Below are 27,032 nucleotides of genomic sequence, written 5' to 3' on the forward strand. Positions count from 1 at the left end.
TCGTCTTACACCTAATGTTCATTGGGTTTGTGGGATTCAGTTACTAGGCATATGGAGCTTGCATTGAAAGTCTATTGGCTGTCTCCATAGTAACCTCTCTTGGTGCTGAGGAGAGCTCGTCCTTGTATTTGACTGACATTTCTTGCAGCAAATCCTCTTGCTGTCACTTGGCTACAGAGCAGTGGTCTCTTCATTCATGATTCTGATGGTGGATCCTGCATTCAAGGGACTGCATTTCCTTATAACTGTTAATCCGGGATTAACATTTAGTCTTGTCTTTGCCTGATCTTGTTGTTCCCTAGTAAATAGACAAAGGTTGCCTTTAGTAACATTGGAATAATGTCTCCAGTTATTTTTGGCTTGAATTACAATAAGCATGAGTTTTTCTTTATTTCATCTAGCATTCATATTTAAAATACAGAGAGTTAATAATCTGCAGTGCACAACTGGGGATGAGCTTCCTAGTGTTGATGCTCCACATGGGGGTAATTTGCGAGGGTTCAGCATATAGGAGGTTAATCTGCCCATGTAGACGTCACAGTTGGTCTGGGGGGAGGGTGTCTGCTTTTGTGATGTATTTTGCACAGTTAGCAGCTGCAGGACTCCTTGGTACAGAGACATACACATACACACACAGCCTCACTGTGCTGCTGACTCTTCTATCCTCACATGCTCCTGCTGCCGGCTGTGGGGTGAGTGTGCTGTATGAGTGTGCGGTTGGTAGGCAGCAGGGGACATTGGCCATACTTTCTTATTTATATAAGTGTGCACTCAAATATATGATCATTAGGTATGCATTGTTAGAAATATTCATCTTATTATAGGTGCATGTCTTAAGTTGGAATTTATATCATATAAGATGTTTGCAGTGTGTCTATCATGCACAGTAAAAGCATTCAATGCATGGTTTACATATTGTCACTCTAATGTTGATGAAGGAAAGAAGCAAACGGTGGCTTTGATTTAACCATGTGACTTTCATAAATATGTTTCATTTTTATTTGGCATTCTATTCAAGAGTAGGCTGGATTCAGTATAAAGGTTATTTTTGACTACCTGGATAGGTATGTGTGCATTTAGTGCAATGCAACAGTCAATGTTTGTATATATATATTATAATAGATTGCTTATGTACCTTGATGTGTATTGTTTCACATTGTCACTAGTGAAGAAAGTGGCATGTGAGTGTGTAGGACATTTGGCAAGTGTCCAGTTTCTGTGCTACATAGGAAGCCAATCTGCAATGAACAGCCTGATACCAAGTTTTATCTATTGTGACCCTTGGTTTCTTTTTCTATCCATCCCTTCTTCTTCCTTTTCCCTCCATTTTTCTCTCCTTCACTTCTCCTGCCGCACTGTGCCTCTCCCCCTCCTTACAATCATTGCTCCCTCTAGTGATGCTGGATAATGGATTTGCACTGTGTTAGACACAGCTGATTCAGTGGGAGAGGCAGTGGAGTGGGAAGGTTGGGAGTTGTCTGCGGCTCAGCAACAGCATTGGTGCCGTGCCTGCACATAGCAGAGTGACCCTCTAATGTTCAGCATAGGGGATATTTGAGCATAAGCTCCTAATGCATCTTTTACAGCTGGAGTATACGAAATGTCAAGCCCTATTTTTATTGTTTAAGATAAGGAAAGTGAAGGAAACTATAGAAATAAAGCATAACATTAGGTTTATTGAATATTAATATGTGTGAGACGTTTGGAACCATGCCATTGCTTTAAATAGACTGTTATTTTTATTTTCATTCTTGATGCAAGTAAAAGCTATAGTCCTCAGTTTGAGATGTCGTTAGTGTATACCCTAAAACTGCATCCATATGGATGTGCGCGTAGTGTATTGTTCATTAAAATAGCATTAAAACAATACTAACCTATATCAACCAATACGTATACGTTTTGATCAGTTTTGCGTAGGCAATAAAAGATGATTTCTGATTGCAATAAATGCAATATGACTCATGGGGAGGTTTGCATAACATGTACTGCAACAGTGCATAGGCATGCAGAGGGGGAAATCGAATCTGATCATTTGAAATGAACTATCAAACTCTGTTGTTTGTGTGACCAGTGCCAGGGTATGCGATACCACACATCAACCAGCCCTTACGGTCACGTCCAACAAAAATTCTTCACATTTCTGACTAAGCTAACACATTCCAAAATGGTGGTACACTATCACATTTGGTCACTATAACATGAAGGTGAATAATGGATTTATTTTTTCTCAAAGCAGTAAATGTTTCATGTTGTGCTTGCCACAGCAATCATAAATGAATAAGGATCTTCTTTTATGTTTTCTTGAACATATTACTGCCCTTGAACACTAACGTAGCCTAGTCAGATAAGTATAGTTCAAAAAAGCAGATCACCAACACTCAATAGTAAAGTTGAATATGTCCTTTTTATTGGACAAAGACGTCACAGTGACCCAAAAAGCCGACGTTTTTGGGGCCGCGCAGGGTCCCTTCCTCAAGGCAGAAAGACGTGACTAGGTGGAATAAAAAGGACATATTCAACTTTACTATTGAGTGCTGGTGATCTGCTTTTTTGTTCTGTGTTTGCACGGCGCCATCCGTGGTTAATCACTGCGAGCACCATTTTTCATTTATTGGCCGGGACTGCTGCGAGGTGTGCGGAGGGCTTCTCTATCTACCTAGATAAGTATAGTTGACATTACTTTTAGGATAGCCATACATGTTATTTTTTACAAATGACAACCAACTTAGGTATCACTTATGGTGATTATATAGTGCAGTGGTTCCCAATGTTTTTCAAGTTATAACACACCACAATGTCCAGTAATCTGTGCCGAATTTTTCTGTTGGTCCCTGGTGCTTGGCTGTCAGCCTATGGTGTTCCACAAGGTTCCAGCCAATCTGCTCTCCCCCTCCCCTATTTATCTTTACCTCACTTGTTGCTCTTCGTTCGAGCAACAAAGTCCTATCTCTTGTGTCGGACCCCTCGTGGTTCCTGTGTTTCCTGTGATTGGCATTCCCTGCGCTCTCTTGGTTCCTTGTACTGTTGGCTTCCCATCTACCCAGTTTGATTACCTGCTTGGCTTTATTCCCTACCTTGCTCTTGGAGCCCCTTTTATATCCCAAGTCTCCTGAGTGTACCTGAGTGTATTCCTTGAGGCCATCCTGTGCTTTCTCCTGTGTGCTGTAAGTCTTACTTCACTGCTTAAGTGTTCCTTTTGCCTGGCCCTACGTGTACCTGAATGTATTCCTTGAGACCTTCCTGTGGCTTTTCCTGTGAGTTTATGCTACTCCTGTATCTCTGTGCAACGAACATCCCTTGTGTGTTGTTGTACCTGTTACCTTTGTGCTCTTGTATACCTGTTGCTATGCACCTTTACTGTGTACCACTGTCTCCAGAGTTTCTGTGTGGCTTCCCTCTTCAGTGCATCCTGTGCTGTGCGTTTTGCACCTTTCTTGTGTCTCTCTTTTCTTGTGTGCCACTGTTCCTATGCTCCTGTTCTCAGGTTTCTCCCCTACCTGTCTCTGTATCCAATTTCCTGGTGCTTCCACTAGCCCTTTAGCCTGTGTGGGTGCACTAGAAGGCCGCAACCTGGAATGTGTCAAGCAGCCAATCATCCTAACCATTAGAGGCTCTGTGGAGACCTGGACCTTCTTAGTCCTTAAGTCTCCTATGACCTGCAACCCAGATTTCACTCCAGTCCAAGACTCCAGCCTGCTCAGCAAAACATGGAGCTCTCGTGTCCTAGTGCCTTGGTCCCCAGATCGTGACACACAATAAAACTTCAAATGTTGTGAAAAGCAGTGCAGCATATGATCTGCAGTAATTTTTATATTTCTTAAATGTTTTCTGGACTCTTGTATTGTACAACAAAATAGCCCAGTAATCCAGGTCAGAAATACTGGTTAATTGTTATTTTTAGGGAGGCAGTATGGAGGTCTTGCCAACCTTGGCCAGAAAAAAACCCTTTTTATATTTTTTTGTTTAAACCACAAAAAACTTTTAGGAGTAAGCAAATAACAATAACCTTCTCAGGTGTGCTCCATTTTTGTCTGTCAAATATATAATTGAAAATGTTGTTATAAATGTCCCTGTTGTTCCTGCCAGAAATCTTCTGTGATCTCTGCCTCTGCTGACTCTTAGTTAGCATTGTTCCTAGCTCTCTCTGTGAAGTGACTACTCCTCTATAGATTCAGTACAGTGAGTGTTGTCACCCTAGGACAGGAATTCTGTCAAGGTCACCAGGTAAAAATAGGGGAAATTACCTCAAAAAAGAAAATTAAGACAGCCACTGCATCTATGGACTGGGAACATATTGAGGGGAGTTTAACACAAGATTTCTAATAGAAAGGGGTCCCTTTATGTTGTATAAAGCACACTGCAGTGCTATGTTTCAAAGCCACACAAGACCCCACATGTCACATGTCTTGATGAAGGGGTCTTGCATAGCAAGGAAATATGGCACTGTGATGTGATACCTCTTGACATAAATAAGTTGGCTTTGCTACAAGAAATTAGTTCTGGTGGTGACATATTTCTGTTGGAGCATACACAGGACCAATGACTTTATTATCCTTGCCCCAATGCAACAGTGCTAGGTTCCTGTCTAGTTCTAGCAGGACAGGGAGTCACCTTTCCCTCACCTGGAAGTACCATGTATTTCTCATTGCTTCCAGTGGCCATATGGAGGTGAGTATTTGCAGTTGGCAATCTATTCCATGATCCAGTGTGTGGGCTTGTGTCCCTTTGGTGTAGGATAGTGGTGAAACAGTACTTAGTAGGGTCTAGTAATACTAGTATAAAGAATCATGTTTGCAAAATAGCATGTATATAAAATTATCAAATGACATAGCTGTTTAGTTAAGAGGAATGCTACTATAGGGCTCTCTTATATGATGCTGTAAAAAATTTCAGTAGGTAGGAGACAGTGTGTGAGGTCAGGCAGTTCAAATGGGAAAAACTATCAGACTTTAAATGATCTATGATACCCTAACCCATTTGGAGAGTCAGGCACAGACAGAATAAATAAAGCTATCTAAAGCTGATATAAACATAATCATTTAAGACAGAGTATTCAGATTCTTGCTTAAGCCTTGTCTGGTTTAATAACGTCTCTACTAAAAGTCCGGGGACAGAAGGTTAGGTCAGGGTCATCTCTGAATGTTTTGTATTGTGAAGGACACCGGTAGACTAAATTTTAACAATCATTAGACTCTCTGTCCTTGAAGTTAACCTCTATAATGTGTTTCCAGTTACAAAATAATACAAAAGCTGCTTATGCAATCCTGCTAGTACATGTAAGATTCATAAAAAGATACAAAATCACCTGGAACCCATATGCCCATACTCATATGTTGAATAAATCAGCATGCTGAGGAAAATGCTAATATTGAGGCTTTTTCTCAACACTCCAATGCTTGTTTGGAGAACTCCAAACATGAGCACTGGCTTTATTACATAGAGAATTGATGTGCATTAGTCCTGTGTATAGTAAATTTTCTTATTGTCAGTAAAACTCTGTGGGTATGCTTAGAATTGTTATGAAATATGAACATGTACACTGGTTTTGCTTTGCTCTGCTGTCCCACTGTATATTTCTGTATATTGTATGAAAAGAATTACAGCATGAAAAGGAATGCCAAATGGCCCACGATTTCAGAAAACAAAGGAAGAAGCTACTGTTTCTGCTTTAAAAGTAATGTGCTTCTCTACAAAAGAATGAAGAAGTGAAAGTGGGCAAAAGAGGTACTAATTCTTTTAAGGGTATATCCAAGCATTAGCCAAATTTATCCTCCAACCTCTTTTTCTTATATGTTGTTTCTGCATGGAGAAACAGCTTTTATTTCTCCCTGTGGCATCATCACAAGGCTTGTACAAGGTACGGCCCTCTGCTAATACAAATATCTCCAAATCATGAAAAGTAACAGCCGTTGTACTGAATTCATAAGTAAATTTTAGATTCAAATGGTTGCTGTTTAAATAGCTTACAAATGTAAAAATGGTCAGAGCCACTCCACAACATAAATTCATCATCTATGTATCTGTGTCAAGTTACCACCCAGTCCAGGGAACCTAGAAACATTTTGTGTTTTAAAAATATATAACTTCTATAACCTTTACGTCGACAAGATAATATAAATAGTATGTAAACATTGTGTGTTTATATTTAAAGAAATATGAAAACACAATTATTAAACACCAGTTGGGATCCAGATGGCTTAAGCCATATTAAAGAACATCTTGCATAAAGAAAAAACACAAAGTGACTCTGTCACTTACAAAATAAAGCTTCTAGCAGGTATAAAATGGGTGCACTACACCATAGCCCTTACTATACCCAAACGCCGGTACTTTTTTAATGGGCAAAACATTTCTAGCTTGCCTATTCTTTCCCACCTACATACATTCTTATTGGTCCATCACTATAAGGCGCTTTCTCTCTGGCCAAAAGAAATGTGTGGGAGGCAGAATGGGGCAGGAAACATCCATTACTGCCAGGAAGTGTTGGGCTTTGCCTAATAAAACTGTCCCAACATTCAGGCACAGAGGGGGCAACAAAAACTGATAATAGACAAAAACTGATAATAGATGCCTCCACATTGTACCTGCTAGTACAGGGGTGCCCATAAGGTTGATTGCGATCTACCAGTCGATCGTGTAGCGATCAGTGGTAGATCGCGATGGCCTCTTCTCCCGCCCGTTGTGCTTCTCTGGATCCCCGCTGCTCTCCCCATCTGTATGCAGCGGGGATCCGGGAAGTGAAAGAACCGCTGCAGCCCGCGGCGGAGGAGGGAGCCGCTGTCACAAAACTAAGGCCGAGCAGTGAGGAGAGAGAGAGACGCTCGGCCAGGTTCTGACAGCCGGCGCCTCTCTCTCCCCCCACCGCTCGGCCTTAGTTCTGTGGCAGCGGTTCCGCCCTCCGCCCCCAAGCAGCTGCAATGCTTCTTTCACTTCTCCTGTGATCCCCCGCTGCACTCACAGCGCTCACTCCAGTGTTTGTAAATAACTGGGGACACATAGTACTATGTGTCCCCAGTTATGAATGAATAGGGGGCACACGTTTTTTTTCTTGGCTCATGCACAAAAGGAGCTGGCTACGGCTATGCTCCCGCGGTGCTCGTGCGGCTGTCGGCTGAATGTGGCAGACGTTGCAGATGGAAAGGGGCGGGACACCACTCCCCATGTGCAACGCAGGCCACACGAGCACCGCGGGAGGACAGGATGCTGGGGCCTCTAGGACACACTGGAATGTAAGCCGGCCTACTCCCTGCGTTCAGATCTGCAGTGTGTTATACTGCGTTTTTTGCCACGTTTTTGATGCGTTACGGGCCAGTTTTGGTAAACAAAAATTAAAAAAATATATTTTTAGTTTAAAATGGGATTTCCGTGCATTCCAGGGCGTTTGCATGCGTTTTTGATGCATGTCCATGCGTTCCAGAGTGTTCCAGAACAGGTAAAATAGGGCTTGCTGCAGTTTTTTACATGCTCTGGAACTGAAAGCTGCGGTGTGAACTAGAGCCCAAAATACCATTGGAATACATTGGACACAGTTTTCATCCGGTCTGTAACTGCTCTTCTCTCCTCCTGGAACGCGCTTGGTGTGAACAACCCCTAAAAGTTTGACAACGGAGTGTATCTTCTGCATGTCATCAGTGTGTATGTGAAAGTTTCTATATTCTGCAGCAAATTATAATGATTACAGTCAACATAATGGCAACAATGTACACTAAAAAAAATGTTGTTATACTTTTAACCCTTAGTATCTTTTTGGTTCTGGAGGTCAGTGCACTTACAGCATGACTAAGGGTAGTATTTAAAAATACTGACATTTCTGATGACAACAATTTCCAATTGTTTAAACCTGGAGTAGTTTAAACAATTTAGACCTACAGGCTATACCAGGGCAATGCAACCTTGGCACAAATTACAAATCTCACCATGCCTCTTCCTCTAGCTTGTGACTGTAAGAGTTTTGCAATGCTTCATGGGACTTTCAGTTCCACAACAGCTGTATGCCTGGGTTGCCTACCCCTGGACCATAGAATAAAATACAGTACAACAGAGTGTTTCTCCCCCAGAAATCCCTCAAAAGTATTTTACAATTCTACAAATTGAATTTCAGTTGCAGATGCAAAAATGTCTATAACCATAGCCTAGGTCAACAAGTATAATTAAGGTGGTTTTTGATTAGAACGGGAACTTCTCAATTAGTGAATGGAAAAGAATTCCAATGTTTTGTGGATGCCTGTCAGAGTCTTTAATTGTGTCCACAAGCTAAAAATGGCAAGAACTGTTGGATAGGGTAAACATTGTCTTATGTCTGTAGGTACCTTACATATTCCATTGCCTGTGGCTCAAAGTATCCAAAGTAGGGTTTTAACAAAAAACTTGGGGCCAGGTTAACATTCTCAAGCTCAGCAATTTAATCTTTGAACAAAATCTCCTATTGACAGCCAACAAGTGAATGATTGAAGAATTTCTGTGATATGGGAATAGCATGATTGATTAGATAGAAGGTTCACAGCTAGGTTCTTAAGCAACTGCTATTGTTTTGCAAGTGCCAGTAACTGTACTAAAAATGAATTTTTCTATCGTTCGTGAATTTTCACTAAGTCAGTTCAGAATGGTCATTACAACATACTGAGTGTCACAAACCTCAGCCTTCCAGGTTGAGCTTGCCAATATTTTCTGACTCTCTACCTACATTACCATCAAGTAACAGCAGCCCAGATAACAAGGATAACTTGCCACAAACTTTTGGCAGGGTTAAATTGTAATTCTTTCTAACTTGCTGCACACATTCCTGGCAAGTTGTAGACTTGCAGAACACTTGCAGCACAAGTTCTAGTTAACACTTTTTGAATTTGTAGCACATTTTCTTGGCATGTCTACGGCAAGAGTCCTGCAGGTCGTAGCAAGATCTCTGCAAGTGTACAGCACTTTTGCAAAGCACGTTGATCTGGAGAGTTGCAATGCAGACTTGCTGTAATTGTGCAACAAAATTGTGAAGCTTGGCAAGTCTAGCAATAGTTTAGCAAGTCATTTTCAAACTTGCAGCTCAATTGCTTGCTCTCTGGGAGTACAATGTCTTAATACAGGGCTCAAAATTTCCACTCGCCCCCTCGCAATTGGCGAGTGAAAATTGCGTGGGGGCGAGTGGAAATCCGATCAGGACTTGAAATTTTGAGCCCTGTCTTAATAGATTACGGAAATGGTTTTCCTCACTTAAACAGTAAATGCATAGCATCTACCCCTTTGTCCCCAACTTAAGGGGTCATAAAAAATCTCTCCTGTCTCTGGGTTTTCCTTTTCTTCATTGTTATTTTACCATAGAGGCACTCTTGGATTGTGCCTGACCTTAAGGAGGGAGCAGCAAAGTAGCCTCACATGTAATTGGTATAGGGTTACAGTGTGCTGTCACTGTTGCAACTTCTATAACCACTCTTTCTACACAACTGCACCCAAATTCTGAACAAGTAGGAGCTAGCTGACCGGAGTGAGACAAACCAAGGGTTTCAGAACAATTCGCCTTAGGCCACTATTGCTGATAAGGTATTGCTGAGTAATTTTGGTGAATTCCCTTGATTCACTTGACTGACTTTGGGTCCTTTATTTGCAGTTTTCTGTGCTGATGAAGTGACTCCAGGTGACTGCTCTCCAGCTGCTGGCCATAGAGCTGTAATTGGTGAGAGAGGGATGTAATCCAGGAGAAAATAAGACACTGGCTCATTGGAAATATGCCATTCCATTAACCCTGGCATACTTTAGAGCTCCATCACAAACTCAGATCAGTGGGTATCTGTTCCCTTGCAATAAGTGATTATTCTGAAATGACCTTATCATTGATTAAATACACTAAAGCCTAATCTGTCAGACATGCAGATAAGCAGTAGTAGAACAAACACGTGTTTCATTAATTTTATGCTGTGTATGGAATTCACTTTTGCTAAAACTATTATTTTATAGCTTTTCCTGTGTACAGGGCAGGTGCTCCCACTAGTCAAACAAGGCAGCCACCTAGGGCGCAGCCTCGCCCACTCACCCCACCCCCCATGGCGCCCCTCCTGTCGACTTCAAATTGCAAAAGCCAATAGCAGGCTGGCTACCTGGTTAAACTAGGGCTCAGTGGGGTCTCACCAGGGCTCTGTGGGGGTCTCACCAGTCTTGGTGAAAGCCCACAGAGCCCTGGGGAGACCCCACAGAGCCCTGATTTAATCATGGCTCTGTGGGGTCTCACTAGGGCTCTGTGGGGTCTAACCTGCTTGGTTAGACCCCACAGAGCTCTGGTGAAATCCCAAAGAGCCCACCATAGTAGGGTCCCAACATGGTTCTGTGGGGTTAAATCAGGGCTGGTGAAACCCCACAGAGCCCTGGTGAGACCCCAAAGTGCCCTGGTGATACCCCACAGAGGCCCGGTTAAATCAGGGCTCTGTAGGATCTCACCAGCACCAGGGCTCTATAGGGTCTCACCAGCCTGGTTAGACCCCTCAGAGCCCTGGTGAGACCCCAAAGAGCCCTAGTGAGACCTCAAGAAGCACTGGTAAAACCAGTGCTTTGCAGGGTCTCACCAGGACTCTGTAGGGTCTCACCAGCACCAGGGCTCTGTAAAGCTCTATAGGGTCTCACAAGGGCTCTTTGGGGTCTCACCAGAGCATCAGGGCTCTGTGGAGCCTCACCAAGGCTCTGTGGAGTCTAACCAGCCTTGTTAGACCCACAAAGCCCCAGGGAGACCCCAGAGAGCTCTGTTGAGATACCAAATAGCCCTGGTGAGACCCCACAGAGCCCTGATTAAACCTGTAGGGTCTCACCTGGGCTGTGTAGGGTCTCACCAGCACCAGGGCTATGTGGGGGTCTCACCAGCCTGGTTAGACCCCAAAGAGCCCGTGAGACCCCAGGGCTCCACATGGTCTCCTCAGGGCTCTGTAGAGCTTTGCCAGGGCTTTGTAGGGTCTCACCAGGGCTATGTAGGCTCTCGCCAGGGCTATGTAGGGTCTCACCACCATGGTTAGACCCCTCAGATCCCTGGTGAGACCCCACAGTGCCCTGGTTAAACCAGGGCACTGTGGGGTCTCACCAGGGCTCCGTCTGGTCTCACCAGGGCGAGATGGGGTCTCACCAGCACCAGGGCTCCATAGGGTTCCACCAGGGCTCTGTGGTGCCTCACCAGCCTGGTTATACCCTTTCAGGGCCCAGGTGAGACCCCACATAGCCCTGGTGCTGGTGAGACCCTAAACAGCCCAGGTGAGACCCTACAGGTTAAACCAGGGCTCTGAGGGGTCCTCACCAGGGTAGCAGGGTTCTGTGGGGTCTCATCAGGGCACTGTGGGGTCTAACCAGCCTTGTTAGTCCCTCAGAGCCCTGGTGAGACCCTACGGAGCCCTGGTGCTCGTGAGACCCCATCTCGCCCTGGTGAGACCAGACAGAGCCCTGGTGAGACCCCTTAAGTGCCCTGATGAGACCCCACAGAGTCCTGGTTAAACCAGGGTTTTGCGGGGTCTCACCAGGGCCCTGTCTGGTCTCACCAGGGCGAGATGGGGTCTCACGAGCACCAGGGCTCCGTAGGGTCTCACCGGTGCTTTGTGGGGTCTCACCAGCCTGGTTAGACCCATTCAGGGCCCTGGTGAGACCCCACAGAGCCCTGGTTAAACCAGGGCTCTGAGGGGGCCTCACCAGGGTTCTGTGGGGTCTAACCAGCCTTGTTAGTCCCTCAGAGCCCTGGTGAGACCCCTTAAGTGCCCTGATGAGACCCCACAGAGTCCTGGTTAAACCAGGGTTTTGCGGGGTCTCACCAGTGCCCTGTCTGGTCTCACCAGGGCGAGATGGGGTCTCACGAGCACCAGGGCTCCGTAGGGTCTCACCGGTGCTTTGTGGGGTCTCACCAGCCTGGTTAGACCCATTCAGGGCCCTGGTGAGACCCCACAGAGCCCTGGTTAAACCAGGGATCTGAGGGGGCCTCACCAGGGTAGCAGGGTCCTGTGGGGTCTCATCAGGGCACTGTGGGGTCTAACCAGCCTTGTTAGTCCCAAAGAGCACTGGTGAGACCCCTCAGAGCCCTGGTGAGATCCCTTTAGTGTCCTGATGAGACCCCTTTAGTGCGCTGGTTAAACCAGTCTCTGTGGGGTCTCCCCAGGGCGAGATGGGGCTCTCACCAGCACCAGGGATCCATAGGGTCTCACCGGTGCTCTGTGGGGTCCCACCAACCTGGGCTCTGTGGGGTCTCACCAGGGCTCTGAGGGGGCCTCACCAGGGTAGCAGGGTTCTGTGCGGTCTCATCAGGGCACTGTGGGGTCTAACCAGCCTTGTTAGTCCCACAGAGCCTTGGTGAGACCCCTTTAGTGCCATCATGAGACCCCACAGAGCCCTGGTTACACCAAGGCATCTGTAGAGTCTCAACAGGGCTCCATGGGGGTCTCACCAGCCTGGTTAGACCGCTGAGAACCCTGGTGAGACCCCACAGAGCCCTGGTTAAACCAGGGCTCTGTAGAGTTTCACCAGGGCTCTCAGGGGGTCTCCCCAGGGTAGCAAACCTCTGTGGGGGGGTCTAACCAGCCTTGTTAGACCCCCACAAAGCCCTGGTGAGACCCCACAGAGCCCTGGTTAAACCAGGGCTCTGTAGAGTTTCACCAGGGCTCTCAGGGGGTCTCCCCAGGGTAGCAAACCTCTGTGGGGGGGTCTAACCAGCCTTGTTAGACCCCCACAAAGCCCTGGTGAGACCCCACAGAGCCCTGGTTAAACCAGGGCTCTGTAGAGTTTCACCAGGGCTCTCAGGGGGTCTCCCCAGGGTAGCAAACCTCTGTGGGGGGGTCTAACCAGCCTTGTTAGACCCCCACAAAGCCCTGGTGAGACCCCACAGAGCCCTGGTTAAACCAGGGCTCTGTAGAGTTTCACCAGGGCTCTCAGGGGGTCTCCCCAGGGTAGCAAACCTCTGTGGGGGGGTCTAACCAGCCTTGTTAGACCCCCACAAAGCCCTGGTGAGACCCCACAGAGCCCTGGTTAAACCAGGGCTCTCCACTGGGCTCTCACCTGCTTTCCACAGAGCTCTCCACAGGGCTCTCTAGGCTGCCAGCCAGACAGTGCTTTGCTGTGCTGGCCATGTCTTGCGGGCGGGAGCGTGCTGGACGACATCTCCATCAGCTTCTGCAGTTAAACTCCACCCTCCCAGCCAGAGATCCTCGTGTGGTGGATGGGAGGGGTGAGGTCTCTTCTCATTGGCTGGTGGGCGGAGCTCCGTGCAGAAGACCGAGCCGATGGTCCGCACCAACGTTCGAGGTAAATGATGAGCTCTCAGCCCTGTCACTGTCCAACTGAGAGTCTCAGTTTGACAGCGACAGGGCTGAGAGCTCACAACGCTACCTGGCTGCCGTTCTGACAGAGCAAACAAGGCGGCCATGAGGCCCTCGGGAGCGCGAGGCCTAAGGCGACCGCCTAATTTGCCTAATTAAAGAGCCACCTCTGGTGCCCCCCACCCCTCTATTTAAAATTGCAGAAGACAATAGCAGGCTGGCTATTGCAACCTCCCACTGAGCAGAGGAGCAATACTAAGAGACAACTTTCTCTCTCAGGTCCGCTACTCTGCTCAGTTGCTGGTGTTTCAATAGCCAGTCTGCTAATGGCTATTTCAAATTAAAATAGCCAATAGCAGTCTGGCTGTTGTCCCGGCTGCTTACATCATTAGCACCGGCCCTGCCTGTGTACAGTACTCTCCTATGCCTTGTTTGCCTCAACTATAAATATAACCTAATGCAAGTACCCAAACTAGTGGTCTCTATAATACATTTTGCATTATCTTATGTGTCATCGGTTTTCCTTACAAACCATCAACATATTTCTTCAGTCTGAATTCTCGGTTAGCAAAAATGCTAAAGTGAACTTTGTGTGTTACTGATGCTGGTCCTTTGTGGGGGCACCTAAGATTCAGCCATTTTGTTGAAGTAAAGGTCTTTCTTTAGTATGTGATCCTTATTTATATATAGTATGCTGCTGGATCCATGGGCATGTGCAGAGTTTAGCTGTCTTCTGGTAAGGTAGCTGAGAGCATAAGTAGCTAGGCAGATTTCTAGATCGATGGCCTCTGAGCTTATTGACTGAATGCAGTACAAAAAATACAAATAGTCAGTACAAGTAATAAGACATACTGCCATAACAAATACAAAATGCGACATATAGGTTTCAGCGTAAATGATAAGTAATAAACAAGTACTAACATCGGATTGTCTCCAGTGCAAAAATGTAGCTTTTGAATAATATAGTAATGTTATACGTATACCATCACATATGCAGAACTTAGCAAATCAAGAATAATAAAGGGAACTGATATCTTTCCGGACTGCATACCAGTGTAAGATTTGAACTAGTAGATGCATATTCTATAGAAAAGAATATAGCAATGGAGAGGAAGAGAAGCATAGAGATAGGAGTGAGGAAGAAAAGGAGGAAAAGCAAGAGAAGAATTGGGGGACCAGGGAAAGGGGGACCCTCTGAGCACCACGAAAAATAAGCTATGTATCCCAAAGGACTGCCAAAATCTTGTGTAAAGACTTCAGAGGATGATCATTTTAAGGATTCAATAAGGGCTGCTGGGCAGTCAAGGTATGTCAGAGGATAATTTAGAGTAGCACCCAGAGTACCGAAAGTAAAACTTATTGCTTTTTTGTTGAAGCTCTCCATATTAGAAGAGGACCTGTACTGTGGAATATGTGCCCAAAAAGGCAGACAGATCTCAAATGTTTAGTCACCAGTATTGCCTGTAGAATCTGTGCAGGTGGAAGGTGTGCTCAAAAAAAAAGTATACAGAGGGCTAAGGGTTTGTCACCAGTATTGCCTGTAGACCCCCTGTAGGTGGAAGTTGTGCTAAAAAAAAAGGCAGGCAGGGGGCCAAGGGTTAGTCACTAGTTTTATCTGTAGACTCTCTGCAGGTGGAAGATGTGCTCAAGGAAGGCAGGCAGAGGAGAAAGGTTTAGTCACCAGTATTACCTGTAGACTCCCTGTAGGTGGAAGGTGTGCTCAAAAAAGGCAGGCAGAGGACAAAGGGTTAGTCACCAGTATTGTTTATAGACAGGTGATTTTTTTCCCCACTAATAACTTACCATGCCTTGTGTGTGGAGGCAACCATCTTGGTATAGGAGCAGTGCTTTGCATCCTCATGTTAGGGCTGCTTCCCTGATGGCTGGTGATCTTATGAGCAGCTGAGGTGCAGAAAGCACAGATCCACATTATGAATTAAGCAGAAGCAAGGTGATGCTTGCACTGTAGGTCCTCAGGTACAACTTCCTCTTCAGGAAGTCCTCAAGAGAACAATGAACAGCACAGTATTGACATCAGCAAATCTTACTCAAACTCTGGTGAGACTAGTAGTGTGACTTAGCAGTGAGTCTAGTCTAAAAGGAAACAGTGTTAGATGATCTAACACTGCAGATATACAGCTATGAGGCATAGGCACACTAACATACCAGGATGTGCACTTCCTTTTTTTCAAGGAGAAATTTAAGATAAAGGGAACATTTTCAGGGCATTGCTTAGGCGCAATTAACATTTCTAGATGTTCCCTATAAGATTGTAACTTTTCACTTTTTGAGTTCAGGTCCACTTGAGCCATACTCCACCCATAATCCGCCCCTGGGGTCAGCAACCTTACCACTCCAGCTGTTGTGGAAATAAAAGTCCTATGAGGCACTGACAGCCACAGTATGGTTGCCACGTGTCCAGGACTGACCCGGACAGTCCGGATTTTGAATGCTGTGTCCGGGTTTTATTGCAGCAGAAACCCGGACACAAGAAGTCAGGCAGACAGGGGCAGCCAAAATTAAGATAGGGGCACTGAAAATAGTCTCGGCAGTGATACTTACATTTGAAGGGGCGGGGCTATTTACATATGAATAAGCCTCAACTCATTCTCCCCCAAAAAAATGTCAGCGCATCGCTAGAGTGTTCGGGTTTCGGTTGACGAAAAGGTGGCAACCCTAAGCCACAGGCATGAATCCCAGAGACAGAGACATCATAGGATTTGTAGTTTCACCACAGCTGGAGTGCTAAGGTTGCCTTGCCCTGCTCTACTCAAAGCAGCTGTTCTCTAAACCTTTCATAATAACAGTGTAAAACATATTATGAATATTAATATAATATTCATGTTAACCTCTAAATTTTTCAAGCATGTGGTTCACAAGCTATTGCAAGGACACTGTAAAAGCATTTCCATGCCTTGAAAGAAGCCCTGAGGCTCATGCGGTCTCTTTATAAGGTGTATGTATATCAGCACAGATATGTACAATGAGCTGATTACTGTCTCCTACACAGGAAGTGTGAGGAATACAAACTGACTAGCAGCTTCCTTCTGCTGCTCTGAAATAGACAAAAACAGAAGTGGTAACACAAAAAGCTGCATTTCCGTGAACAAAGTATGAGAGAATCTTACGTCTGCAGCAACATGTAAGATTGGATGCTATTGTGCACCTATTATACTTTCTATGTATGTTTATATTACAGGACGACCAGCCACCAGTCATTCTCCATTATATCGGGGAAGTCAGTCAGTAGTGTATGTAAAATGGATGCCTGCATATTATTGGTTGTTCTAACGTCTTTTTCTTTTTACTTTTAGGTCGACGGGTCATGGGAAATCTTATTAAAGTTTTGGGAAAAGATTTAGAAAACTGTCCACATTTTTTCCTGGATTTTGAAAGTAAGTAGGATGTTTGTTAACTTGTATGCTGGCTATAAGTATCTCACGAGACCAGTGAACAGATGGGTTAAGAAGAGCCAGGCTGACCATTGCAGCTAAACAGGTGGTGTGGCACAGGCCTCAAAGAGGAGCAATGTCTTTTTAATGCAATACAAACTTGGGTTTTTCACATGCACCTGCAATGCTAAGCAAATCATGTAAAGTGTAATCGCGTGAGGTATGAATTCTTATGTGTACTGACAGAGCTAGAAACAAATAGAGTGTAAATGAAAGGAATAGAGTATGATGATAACGTATGATGCTGACTGAGACCAAGCATAAAATGTGTAGCAGCACCCCTTAGCACTGTGTAACACAAGTATAGTAAGAGAGGACGAGACTGCGTTCATCATGTGCTTCCATTATTAATTTGTTTTTGTTTTTTCTTTTTGATGTTTACTGAACCAGTAACCACCTATATTTTTTAATACATATGTATATTTAAAGACATTGACCTTTTGGAATAAACCTGTGATGTGTCCATTTATCAATACAAGAAAAACCTACATTAAACTAGTATAGTGGTAGAATATTTATTATTGGTAATTATATAGTGCTGACAATTTACACAGCGCTTTACATACTGCACATTCACATCAGTCCCTGCCCTCAGCGTACAGGAGCGTACAGCCTAAGGTACCTATCTCACATACACACACAGGGCCATCCCCATAATGAGGCAGCCTAAGGCTGTTGCCTCAGGCGGCATTTCTTAGGGTCATTTGGGTGGCAGGCAGAGCGGCATGGCCGCACAAAGTTTGCAGTGTGCCTGCCATCCCTTTCCAGTCAGAGGATTACTGGTTGCTAAGAGCTGGGCGGGGAGATGTGTCAAGGCCATGCATATTTCCTATCTGGCTCTTAGCAACCTGGGATGCTGTGGCCAGTGTCCCGCCCAGCTCCTGGCATCCAGCGGTGTCACTGATTGCCAGGCGCTGGACGGGACGCCGGCCAGATCGGCAGTGTCCCTGTACACCAGCAATCCCACCCCTCGCCCTTTTTTCCCTGGCCTCAGGTGGCAAAAAGGATCGGGACGCCCCTGCACACACATATTAGAGCCAATTTAGACAAGAGACAATTAACCTTCCAGCAAGTCTTTGGAGTGTGGGAGGAAACCGGACTACCCGGAGGAAACTCACAAAAGCACAGGGAGGACATGCAAATTCCCTGCAGATAGTGACCTGGCTGGGATTCAAACCAGGGATCCCCAGTGCTATAACACAGAGATGTTCTCCCTGCCATTTGATCACTCCTTAAATGGTGACATACTTAGTGACCATGATCCACTGTGTAGTCAGATAGATGGTGCAGGATGGTCAGGAGGGAGTTCACACTGCTTGTGAGTGAATGCACTAGACAGGTGTCCACATACTGTATATGACCCAAGTTGAAACCACACAGAATAGCGCTCCTAAGAATCCATGATGGAGCCCTAGCAGAGCCTTCGACACAGGACAAGATGTGGTACTTGTAACTGTATAACAACTGAAGGATAATAACTGTATAATAAAGACATTTTTAGGGGCCAGACCTACTTTAATAACAGAATGTCTACATTATAGAGAAGTCCACCATTATATTCAGTCATATATTAAAGATTGCTTCAGTCAATATAAAACTATTCAGTAAACTTTTATGCCTTCCATATTCCTAAAATGTGCAATAGAAATGCAAATTATTGATGGTTAAATTTGCTGTGAGAAATCCTTCCTTACTGTCCTTAAACCCAGCATTCTGATTCTGAGGTTTAATACACCAGTGGCTTTTCCTGTCACATTGCACGCTCACATGATCTGAGCCTTATCACATAGCTCTGCTGAGTGAGGAAATTCCCAAATTAATTACTTCCTGATAAAGTGGGAAAATGTAATGAGAATCTACCTGGGGTGTATGGAGAAACAGTGTGCGTAGAACCTCCCCTTAAAGTGGAAGCTCAGTATAATGCATTGTATTTATTAAGGCAGCCCCTCCAGTTCTGGAGGGTCTCACAGTCAACAAGCAACTCTATTGTATATCTCATACATCTTAAGCAATGATCACTCAAAACATTCACATGCATGAGGGTTTAATGTGTACCGCATTTTTCTTCAACACACTATGCAACTTTTTTTTTTGGTCCATTTACCAATGACTATAACATATCAGTGTTTCTTGATAGTATGCAATTACACGTTATACAACTACAACTTATACTCAGTTGTCTGCAGTATTCATGGTTCAGTATTGGGTTTTAATATTCACAATGCATAATAAAAAACAAAAACACCACGTTAATACATTTAATGTAGAGCTGCAACAGTTAATCGATTTACCAACGTTTTCGATCGTCGATTCGTCGGCTATCGATTGATTTCCCTGTTCGGGGCTCTACACGCGGCCTGAAGCACACGCTGCTCACGTCCCGCTGCGCCCGCCGTGCTCACAGGACGCATAAGCCACGCCCACCGCACGCTGCTCCCGCCGTGCCGACAGGACGCCGAAGCCACGCAACACTCTTTTTTTTACTTCTACCGCGCCAAGCTTGCTCCCGTGATGGACTACAATCTCACCACAAACTAGTAGTCCATCACTGGAGCCTTTTTTTTTATCCGATTAACCGATTAATCGAACTTAATAATCGGCCAACTAATCGATTATGAAAATAATCGTTAGCTGCAGCCCTAATTTAATGTTTTAAAAAGAGGCAGTTATGGATAATAATTAGATGAATTAATTAAATAACACACTTCAGTTTTTAAAGAAGAGCCATAATTGAGTATTAAACATGTAGTATTCCACCAGCGATCAGCAGCCAAAAGGTGAGAAAGCCTTGTTCTAATGCAGCCATTGTTGAATTGTGTTGTCTGTACACCTTCATGCTGATGCTCTATGTATGTTACTGTTACTATATTGCTCACATTTCTTGGTTGTAAAGAATCACTAAGGTACACATTCTGCTCGCCTGTCTGAATGACTTTGGTTGTGACTACTCACTTCTGCTTATGCCACTAACCTCAAATGTGTTCAGATACACTTAGCTAAATTGTAGAAATGTCATCAGCACACCAGTCCTTTTAAGATAGCAAAAGCTTCATTTATTGAAGTTTTTTGTCATATGACCAAACAAGCACTTTCGGGACCACACAGGGTCTCTTCATCAGGCTTTAGCATTGAGATATACTTAGCTTCCACATGAAAAAGAAAGTATACTTGTTGCCAACCTATGTTTATAAGACTTCAGCAAAATGTTTGCCTGCTCTATAAAGCTGGCCTTACACCTATAGATTTTCTATAGATTTCTTTCTATCAGCCTATGGTCAGATGGAAAAAGTGCAACAATGCCTGCATCCAATCAGATTGTTCAGGTATTTTGACAGCCAGCGGGGCTGACTAGCAAGATACTGAAGCTTAGCCCAGTGGGAGATTCTTCCATGCACACAGTTTAGCGTAGTTGGAGGAATCTGTCTGCACTATTTCCATCTGGCCATAGGCTGCTAGAAATAAATCTATAGAAAATCTATAGGTGTAAAGCCAGCTGAAAACTTTCAGTTGTGTGTGTAATCGAATCTAATCTCTTTGCTCTTCATACGAAATGAAACAAAGTATATGGAAAAGTTCTGTATGTTCCCTTTAAAACTGAACTCAGGGCACAAAAACGTTTATTGAAATATATTTTTCAGTAGCCACAAAGTATATAAATCGACTTTGTGTGTCCAAATGCCTTTGCAAAAATAGTCACCGCCAAGACTCAAGTAAGAATACACATGCCTCTTGAATTAGGCAATATTTGCTTATCCTGGAGTACAGCCATAAGTCAATATAGCACTAAGTCTCATGGTCTGTAAAAAAGTTATGTGGTTTATCTGCAGGAACTTCGAGCTGGTTGGTATGTGTTCTCTATGTTATGATCTGTACATGCAATATAGTCCCTGCTTTGCTGTTTAGTCTTCAGGTAATTATCTTCATACCAGAGCAGTGTCACTTAGCCTGGTTGACTAGAGTTACTAAGGCTCAAATCATGACACTATATAATACTAGAAAGTGATGGAAAACACTCACTCAACTTTTTGGATTTAATCTATGTACATTAAGGGGGTTATTCACAAACCTGCCTAAGGCAGCCGAGTGAATAACCGGGTAGTAACGTTTTTCGGGTCACTTCACTTTGGCCCAGAACAGCTGATTTCAGCCGTACATCGGCTGAAATCAGCCGTACATCGGCTGAAATCAGTTGTACATCGGCTGCACTTCGGTTAGCCAAACATGCTCTGCATAGAAAGTAGTGTAAAAAGTAGAACAAAAAAGTAGAAAGAATATTTTTAAAAATGAAAAATTATATTAATATTAAAAAAAGAAATAAAGATTTTTTTTAAAGGAAAAAACAACAATTGGGCGGAGCTAGCAGTGACAGCTAGCTCCGCCCAACTGTTTCCTGTTGGCCGGCACCTGCTAGCGTCTTCTAGCAGGTCCCGGCCAATGAATAACAACTGGGTAGAGCCGGACAGGACGTCGCAGCCAGCTCCGCCCAGTTGTTATTTTTTACTGACAGATCAGCAGCGCCAGCTGTCATTTGCAGGGCTTACAGCCAGCCCTTAGTCAGGCCGTTCGCCACGCTTCGGGTGTCACTTCCGCTCAGTTGAGTCGAAGCATATGCCTTCGGCTTGCCTGAGCCGCTCAGCCGCCTTCGGCTGCTGTACGTGCTATAGTGAATAGCGAAGCTACGGCTGGATCCTTTGGCTCCTTTGTGAATAACCCCCTAAGTATAAAAGTCTAGGAATTGCCTGTATGGCTTATCTTTTAATTGATGTCATTATGCTGCCAACTGTTGTACCACCTGACTTCTGCCAGTCATAATGGCTGTCTTGGCTTTCTGAGCCAATTGACCCCTTCAGATCCTCAAGTACCATCACAACTTACAGATCCTCCTTAATTAACAATCAAGTATGCAAGTACAGAGTTCAAATATAATTGGATCTTAGTTTGTCCAGTCTGTTGTTATGTTGTGCAGATGTCCATGACATTGATACTGATTGAGCTACCACATTTCACCAAGTAGGTAATCTGTATGAGTGATCAAAGTGAACTGAAACCCCATCATTCTGCACTTTTATAACTAGTTTTTGAAGCTTATCTCATACCTGGGTACTAACTCATGACTAACATATAGAAATCTAAAGAATTATTGAAAGTATAACTAAAGTAAAAACGTTTCTTTTGATTTTAAATAGGGTAGGGAAAGGTGAAAACCCCTGTTAGTTTTTTTCCATCTGTGGAGAGATTGTCCTTCAATTCCTGCTCTGTAGATACAACAGGAAGTACAATTTCCTGTAAAATGAAAAAAAAAGTTAGACAGTTGTCACCGGAATAAGTGTCTCCATTGGAAGTATTCAATCGCAACTCACATTTTGTTTTCTCCCTCACTTTCAGCCCCAGTGACAATGGTCTTCAGGACAAATCCAGAGAGTGTATTTCCCTAATGGGGACAAACATAGCAATGAAAACCTGACGAGTTCTATACACTCACCACCTTATCCGAATAATTAAAAAAATTGGATACACTTTAAGAAAAAAAAGTACATGTATTTCCCTTTCTATGTGTACCCATTAGCCCATTAGCTCAAAAAAGGAGAAGTAAAAACACAGCAACATTCAAAGCCACATTTTTGAAGAGGAAATCTTAAAGACTGGTGTTCAGTGACTCATCAGTCTGAAACATTTTACAGTTAGAAAAAGCATAGATTAAGAAAAGGAGTCAATTCAAATTACTGCATCTCGGAACTATAATTATTCTTGAACTTTTTTTGAGTATGTCTGAACTCACATTACTATTTGGAGCATTTGACCAGGTTATGACTGGTCAATGAGATAATAGCAGCTAGATCCTATATATAAATTTAAGATTACTTAAAGGAGTTGTAGAGCCCATGTATGAACTCTCCTGTTATAACATGAGCATTATAACAGGAATACATACTAGAGTTGTTTTTCATAATACAGTCAAAGTTTACTTTTAAAAAATCTATTTTATGTAGTGAGTGCTGCCTTTTATCTTACCATCACTTTCCTGGATTCCCAGTGTGCTTTGCATCTCTTTCCCTGCTGCTTGATGTGATGCAATCTCGATTTTCTTTTTTTTTAGTGTCATGTGGCAATTTTTCTAAAACAATGCAGACTAATGATGTTAGGACAGTGGTGGAGTGCCAGGGTCCAGTCACAGCTGCAACCACTGAGACCCTGGTAGTTCTGCCATTGACTCCAAGCTGTAGAGGGACTACAAATCTAAGCAATACATTATAAAGCAATGCAGAATACCACCAGCTATAGAGGACTACAAATCTCAGCAATACATTATACAGTACGCAGAATACCACCAGCTAGAATGGAGTACAAATCCCAGCAATAACTTATACAGCAATGCAGAATACCACCAGCTCTAGAGAACTACAAATCCCAGCAATACATTATACAGCCATGCAGAATGCCACCAGCTATAGAGAACTACAAATCCCAGCAATACATTATACAGCAATGCAGAATACCACCAGCTATAGAGGACTACAAATCCCAACAATACATTATACAGCAATGCAGAATAATATGAAGCTACATACTCTGTGTTGCTCTGGGGTGGGGGTCTGATGTCTCTGGTGTCTCAGGAGGGCTGTGCAGGGTCTCAGGAGGGCTGTGCAGGGTCTCATGTGTGTTGTGTGGGCTCTCAGGTGGGCTGTGCGTGGTCTCAGGAGGGCTTTGGGGGTCTAAGAAGGCCTGTTCCAGGTCTCAGGAGAGCTGTGCAGGGTCTCAGGTGGGCTGTGTGGGGTCTCAGGTGAGCTGTGCAAAATTTAAGGTGGGCTTTCGGGGTCAGGTGGGCTGTGCGAGGTCTCAGGTGGGCTGTTTGGGGTCTAAGGTGCGTTGAGGGGGGTCTCAGGTGGGCTGTGCAGGCTCTCAGGTGGGGTTCAGAGGGCCTCAAGGGTGGCAGAAGCCCTGTAAGCAGCGCTGTGTGGTTCCCCAATCAGAAAATGTGAGGTCGGTGCTGTAAAATGGTGCCGTGGTTCACAGGAAGGCTGCCAAGGTCCCTGGCAAGCGTGGGACCTCAGACAGCTGCTTCAATTAAAAAAATTAAAGTTCCGGTGAAAATGCCCGGTATTGGAGCATCCCTAGTGTCAAGCACATAAAGCTCTAATAAATATAAAAAATATATAACAATTTATCATTTTCAGCAAATCATGAGGTTGGATGCAATTTTAAAGAATGTTAAAAATCAGCTGCTTATTGCAATATAGTTCTTTCAATGCAATGTACAAATAAATGTTTTTTACACAGTACATGATGCAGTTGGTTATATCTTTTTTATTTTGTATAGAATAGGGAAGTGTTTAAACCCCTTTCAGGTTGTTTTTCATCTGTGTGTCCATTGGGGAGATTTCCCTTCACTTTCTGTCCTGTAGCTACGACAGGAAGTGAGAAGAAATCTCTCCAAAGTGGGTTTGTACCATGCTTACATCTCTCTCCCCATATAGGGTATCTGCACCGAGTTTAATGAACCATACATTTATAGTAAATTACATAGTTAATCAGGTTGGAAAAAAAAACATCGTCAAACTATGCCCACATTTGATCCAGGGGAAAGCATAAAAAACTCCTATTAACCATGGTTCAATTAGCTCCAACAGGGGAATAAAATTCCTTCCTGATCCCATAAGGCAAATAGAGATAATAGAGTCATATTATCATATTTATTTATACACAAAATATCCCTTTAAAAACAATTAAAACTCCCTGGACTGCTAGCAGTCTGTATGGTTGTATAGCTGTTTGGTTTATTAAACTTAGTGCAGTGCAGCTACTCTATATGGTAGCTCGACAGAGATGTAAGAAAGAGATAGAGAAAACCATTAAAAAATATATATATTTTCATAGTTGTTATATATATACATCATGCACAGGAAAGGTTCGGTATTATTAAAATGTTTATTCAGTATTATTAATGGATATCTAGAAGTGACCCTAGTCGGGACTCGGACAGCAAGAAGAAAAACCTGACAGTGGTTCTATAGTCTAACCCCTCCCCTTGCCACTCTAAAACTAAAATTTAAATATACATTGACTTACAGTAAAGTTATTGTAAACTCAAGACACCTTCTAGAAAAGAATGAAGCTTGTTTAAGCTGCATGTGAGTGTTTGCAGTTTCATATGGTGGACTGTTTGATTAGTCAATTACAATACAGGTCATTCTCCCATAGACCCAAGTTTGTACAGCATTTTAAGCTGCTCTGCTGCCTATTGTGGTTACTTTGCCACTATAGTATACTCGATTTGCATTGGTTAAGGAGCACTTCATTTAAAAGATCAATACAAATAAGAGTGCACATACGGTATCATTGTATGATTTTGATACTATGCGGATGCTTATGTGATAATGAAGGTTGTGTTATTATTCACTGTAGAGTGTAAGTCGTGTTTTGTCTTTTCTGAGTACATCTGGCAAATAGTACCGTATATAAGGCATCTTGCATTTAGCTCCAAAATTACAATTGCTGTTGCACAGTCTATTGGAAATGAATCTGAAACATTGTGTGAACATTGTATATGTAATGTACATTATGATTCCATTATCATTTCCACCACAGCAGTATGTATTATCTCAGAGAAAAGTTATTTGAAACATTAGCTAAACATATAGCACTTGTCTCAGGGGAATTCACAAAATTCTTCCACTATTACCACCACTAACAAAGACATAAGACCTCTGGCCTTCAACAGTAATAATGTTACCTGGGAAACTAGAGATGAAAGCTGAATTCCAGGCAAACAGATAAAATACATATATGACAGCTGTTGTACCTGTCAAAGTATCTGCATTTCTGTCCATGACATACCTTCTTGAGATTGATACAACCCTGTCTGACAGTTGTGGAGACCTTGTAAATGGACAATGAAGGAGAATTAGCAGACTAATGAGCTCCTCTACCTTACGCTCCCCTCTCTCCTTCTATCAGCATGCTCCTTGCATTGCAGCACAGCTGATCGGCTCCTTGTGAGCTATGAGCTCTGCTGTAGGGTAGACTGCAAGAAGCTGTTGCTAGGTCAAATTCTGGTACTTACACTACTTGCATTAAAAATATATATTTCGGGATGTAATAATTACAACAGATTTACATTAATTCGTGTATGTTATATTTGCCCGGAGTTCGGCTTTAATGATTTTAGAGTTGGATATATAAGACAATCAAACTAAACTTTTTTTTTTTGGCTTTACTTTTATTTTGGGTCACAGCAGTACATTTACTAATGTACTCCTATAACCTAAAGTCAGCATCTGGTGGGCTACTGCCTTCTATTTGCTTACATCGCAGAGCCGCACCGCAGATGGGAATGATCCCACAAATATTGTCATGAGCCATCCCGCTGCCCGATTGACAGCTGGCTCTGCCTCTCTAGAACCAAAGCCAGCTGTGCCCGCCCCCTCCACTGTCTGTTCCACCATTGAGTGCTGGGGGAACAGAGAGATGGGAGGCAATCTCTGCAGGGAGCGGTGACTGACAGTTACCGCTCTCTGCAGGGAGGAGACCGTGAACTGAGCGATCAGCAGTTACATGATCAGCTCTCAGTACTGTATATAGAGTCAGCGTGTGACAGCTGCAGTGTCCCATGTTGGCTCTAAGCATTGGGAAGAGTATATTTTACTCTGCCAGTACTTCTCTTTAAATTTACCCATGTCACATATTATGAACAACAACTTTAATTCTTCCTCATTATATTATTGGTGACAATATACTTAATATACAGACAAATAATGATGCATTTAAAAAGGCGTTGTATTCCCCAAGAGCAGCTTGTAATAACATTTGTATAGGAATAACCTGAGAACGAAAACAGTCTTACAGCTCGTGTCAACTGGTGTTGTTTTCCCACATTTAGGTCAGCAAAATCCCATTGACTTTTCTAGAGTAGCACACATGGCAGTTCAGAGGCTGTGCCTGACTTGCTTTGCATTGCATTGCTTTTCTGCAGATGCAGCATGTTCTATTAAGGTACGTTTGAGCTGCAGACAAAGCAGGTCAAACATACCGTTTTCTTGTCAAGCGCCATGTTATCCATTTAAACACAGCTGCATAGGTTTAAATGGAAAGCGCAGCGTTGGAACAGGCTCCAACACCAACCCTTAATTTGATTGACATATATCGTTTGTCACGTTCCACAATCCATACATAGCTATGAACAATATGTTTTCTTGCCCTTTGGGACTAATTAGGTATTAAATCATTCATTTCACCGGTAGCCACATGTATCAGCTTATTGTCCTATCCTAACATGATATAAAACCAATGTTTGTATCTGATTCATAATTTTTACATTAAT

At 43.5% G+C, this 27,032-nt stretch overlaps 1 protein-coding gene across 3 annotated transcripts in view; it reads left to right on the top strand.

Annotated features, from left to right (window-relative positions):
* The first annotated feature begins 582 nt into the window (after positions 1-582).
* LOC108801659 (protein FAM49A-like) overlaps positions 583-27,032 on the top strand; it is a 43,462-nt gene continuing 17,012 nt past the window's right edge. Inside the window, exons 1-2 of one of the 3 annotated variants that reach the window (XM_018573562.1) lie at positions 583-692; positions 16,577-16,657. In XM_018573562.1, coding sequence (XP_018429064.1) covers positions 16,588-16,657 — 70 coding nt within the window. In that variant the 5' untranslated portion in view covers positions 583-692; positions 16,577-16,587. Of the gene's footprint in view, positions 693-16,338; positions 16,405-16,575; positions 16,658-27,032 lie in introns of those variants that run through there. The other 2 variants (XM_018573561.1, XM_018573560.1) reach the window with 2 other exon arrangements.

Source organism: Nanorana parkeri, unplaced genomic scaffold (genome assembly GCF_000935625.1).
Source record: "Nanorana parkeri isolate BGI_ZX_2015 unplaced genomic scaffold, ASM93562v1 scaffold2425, whole genome shotgun sequence".
Taxonomy (NCBI): Eukaryota; Metazoa; Chordata; class Amphibia; order Anura; family Dicroglossidae; genus Nanorana; species Nanorana parkeri.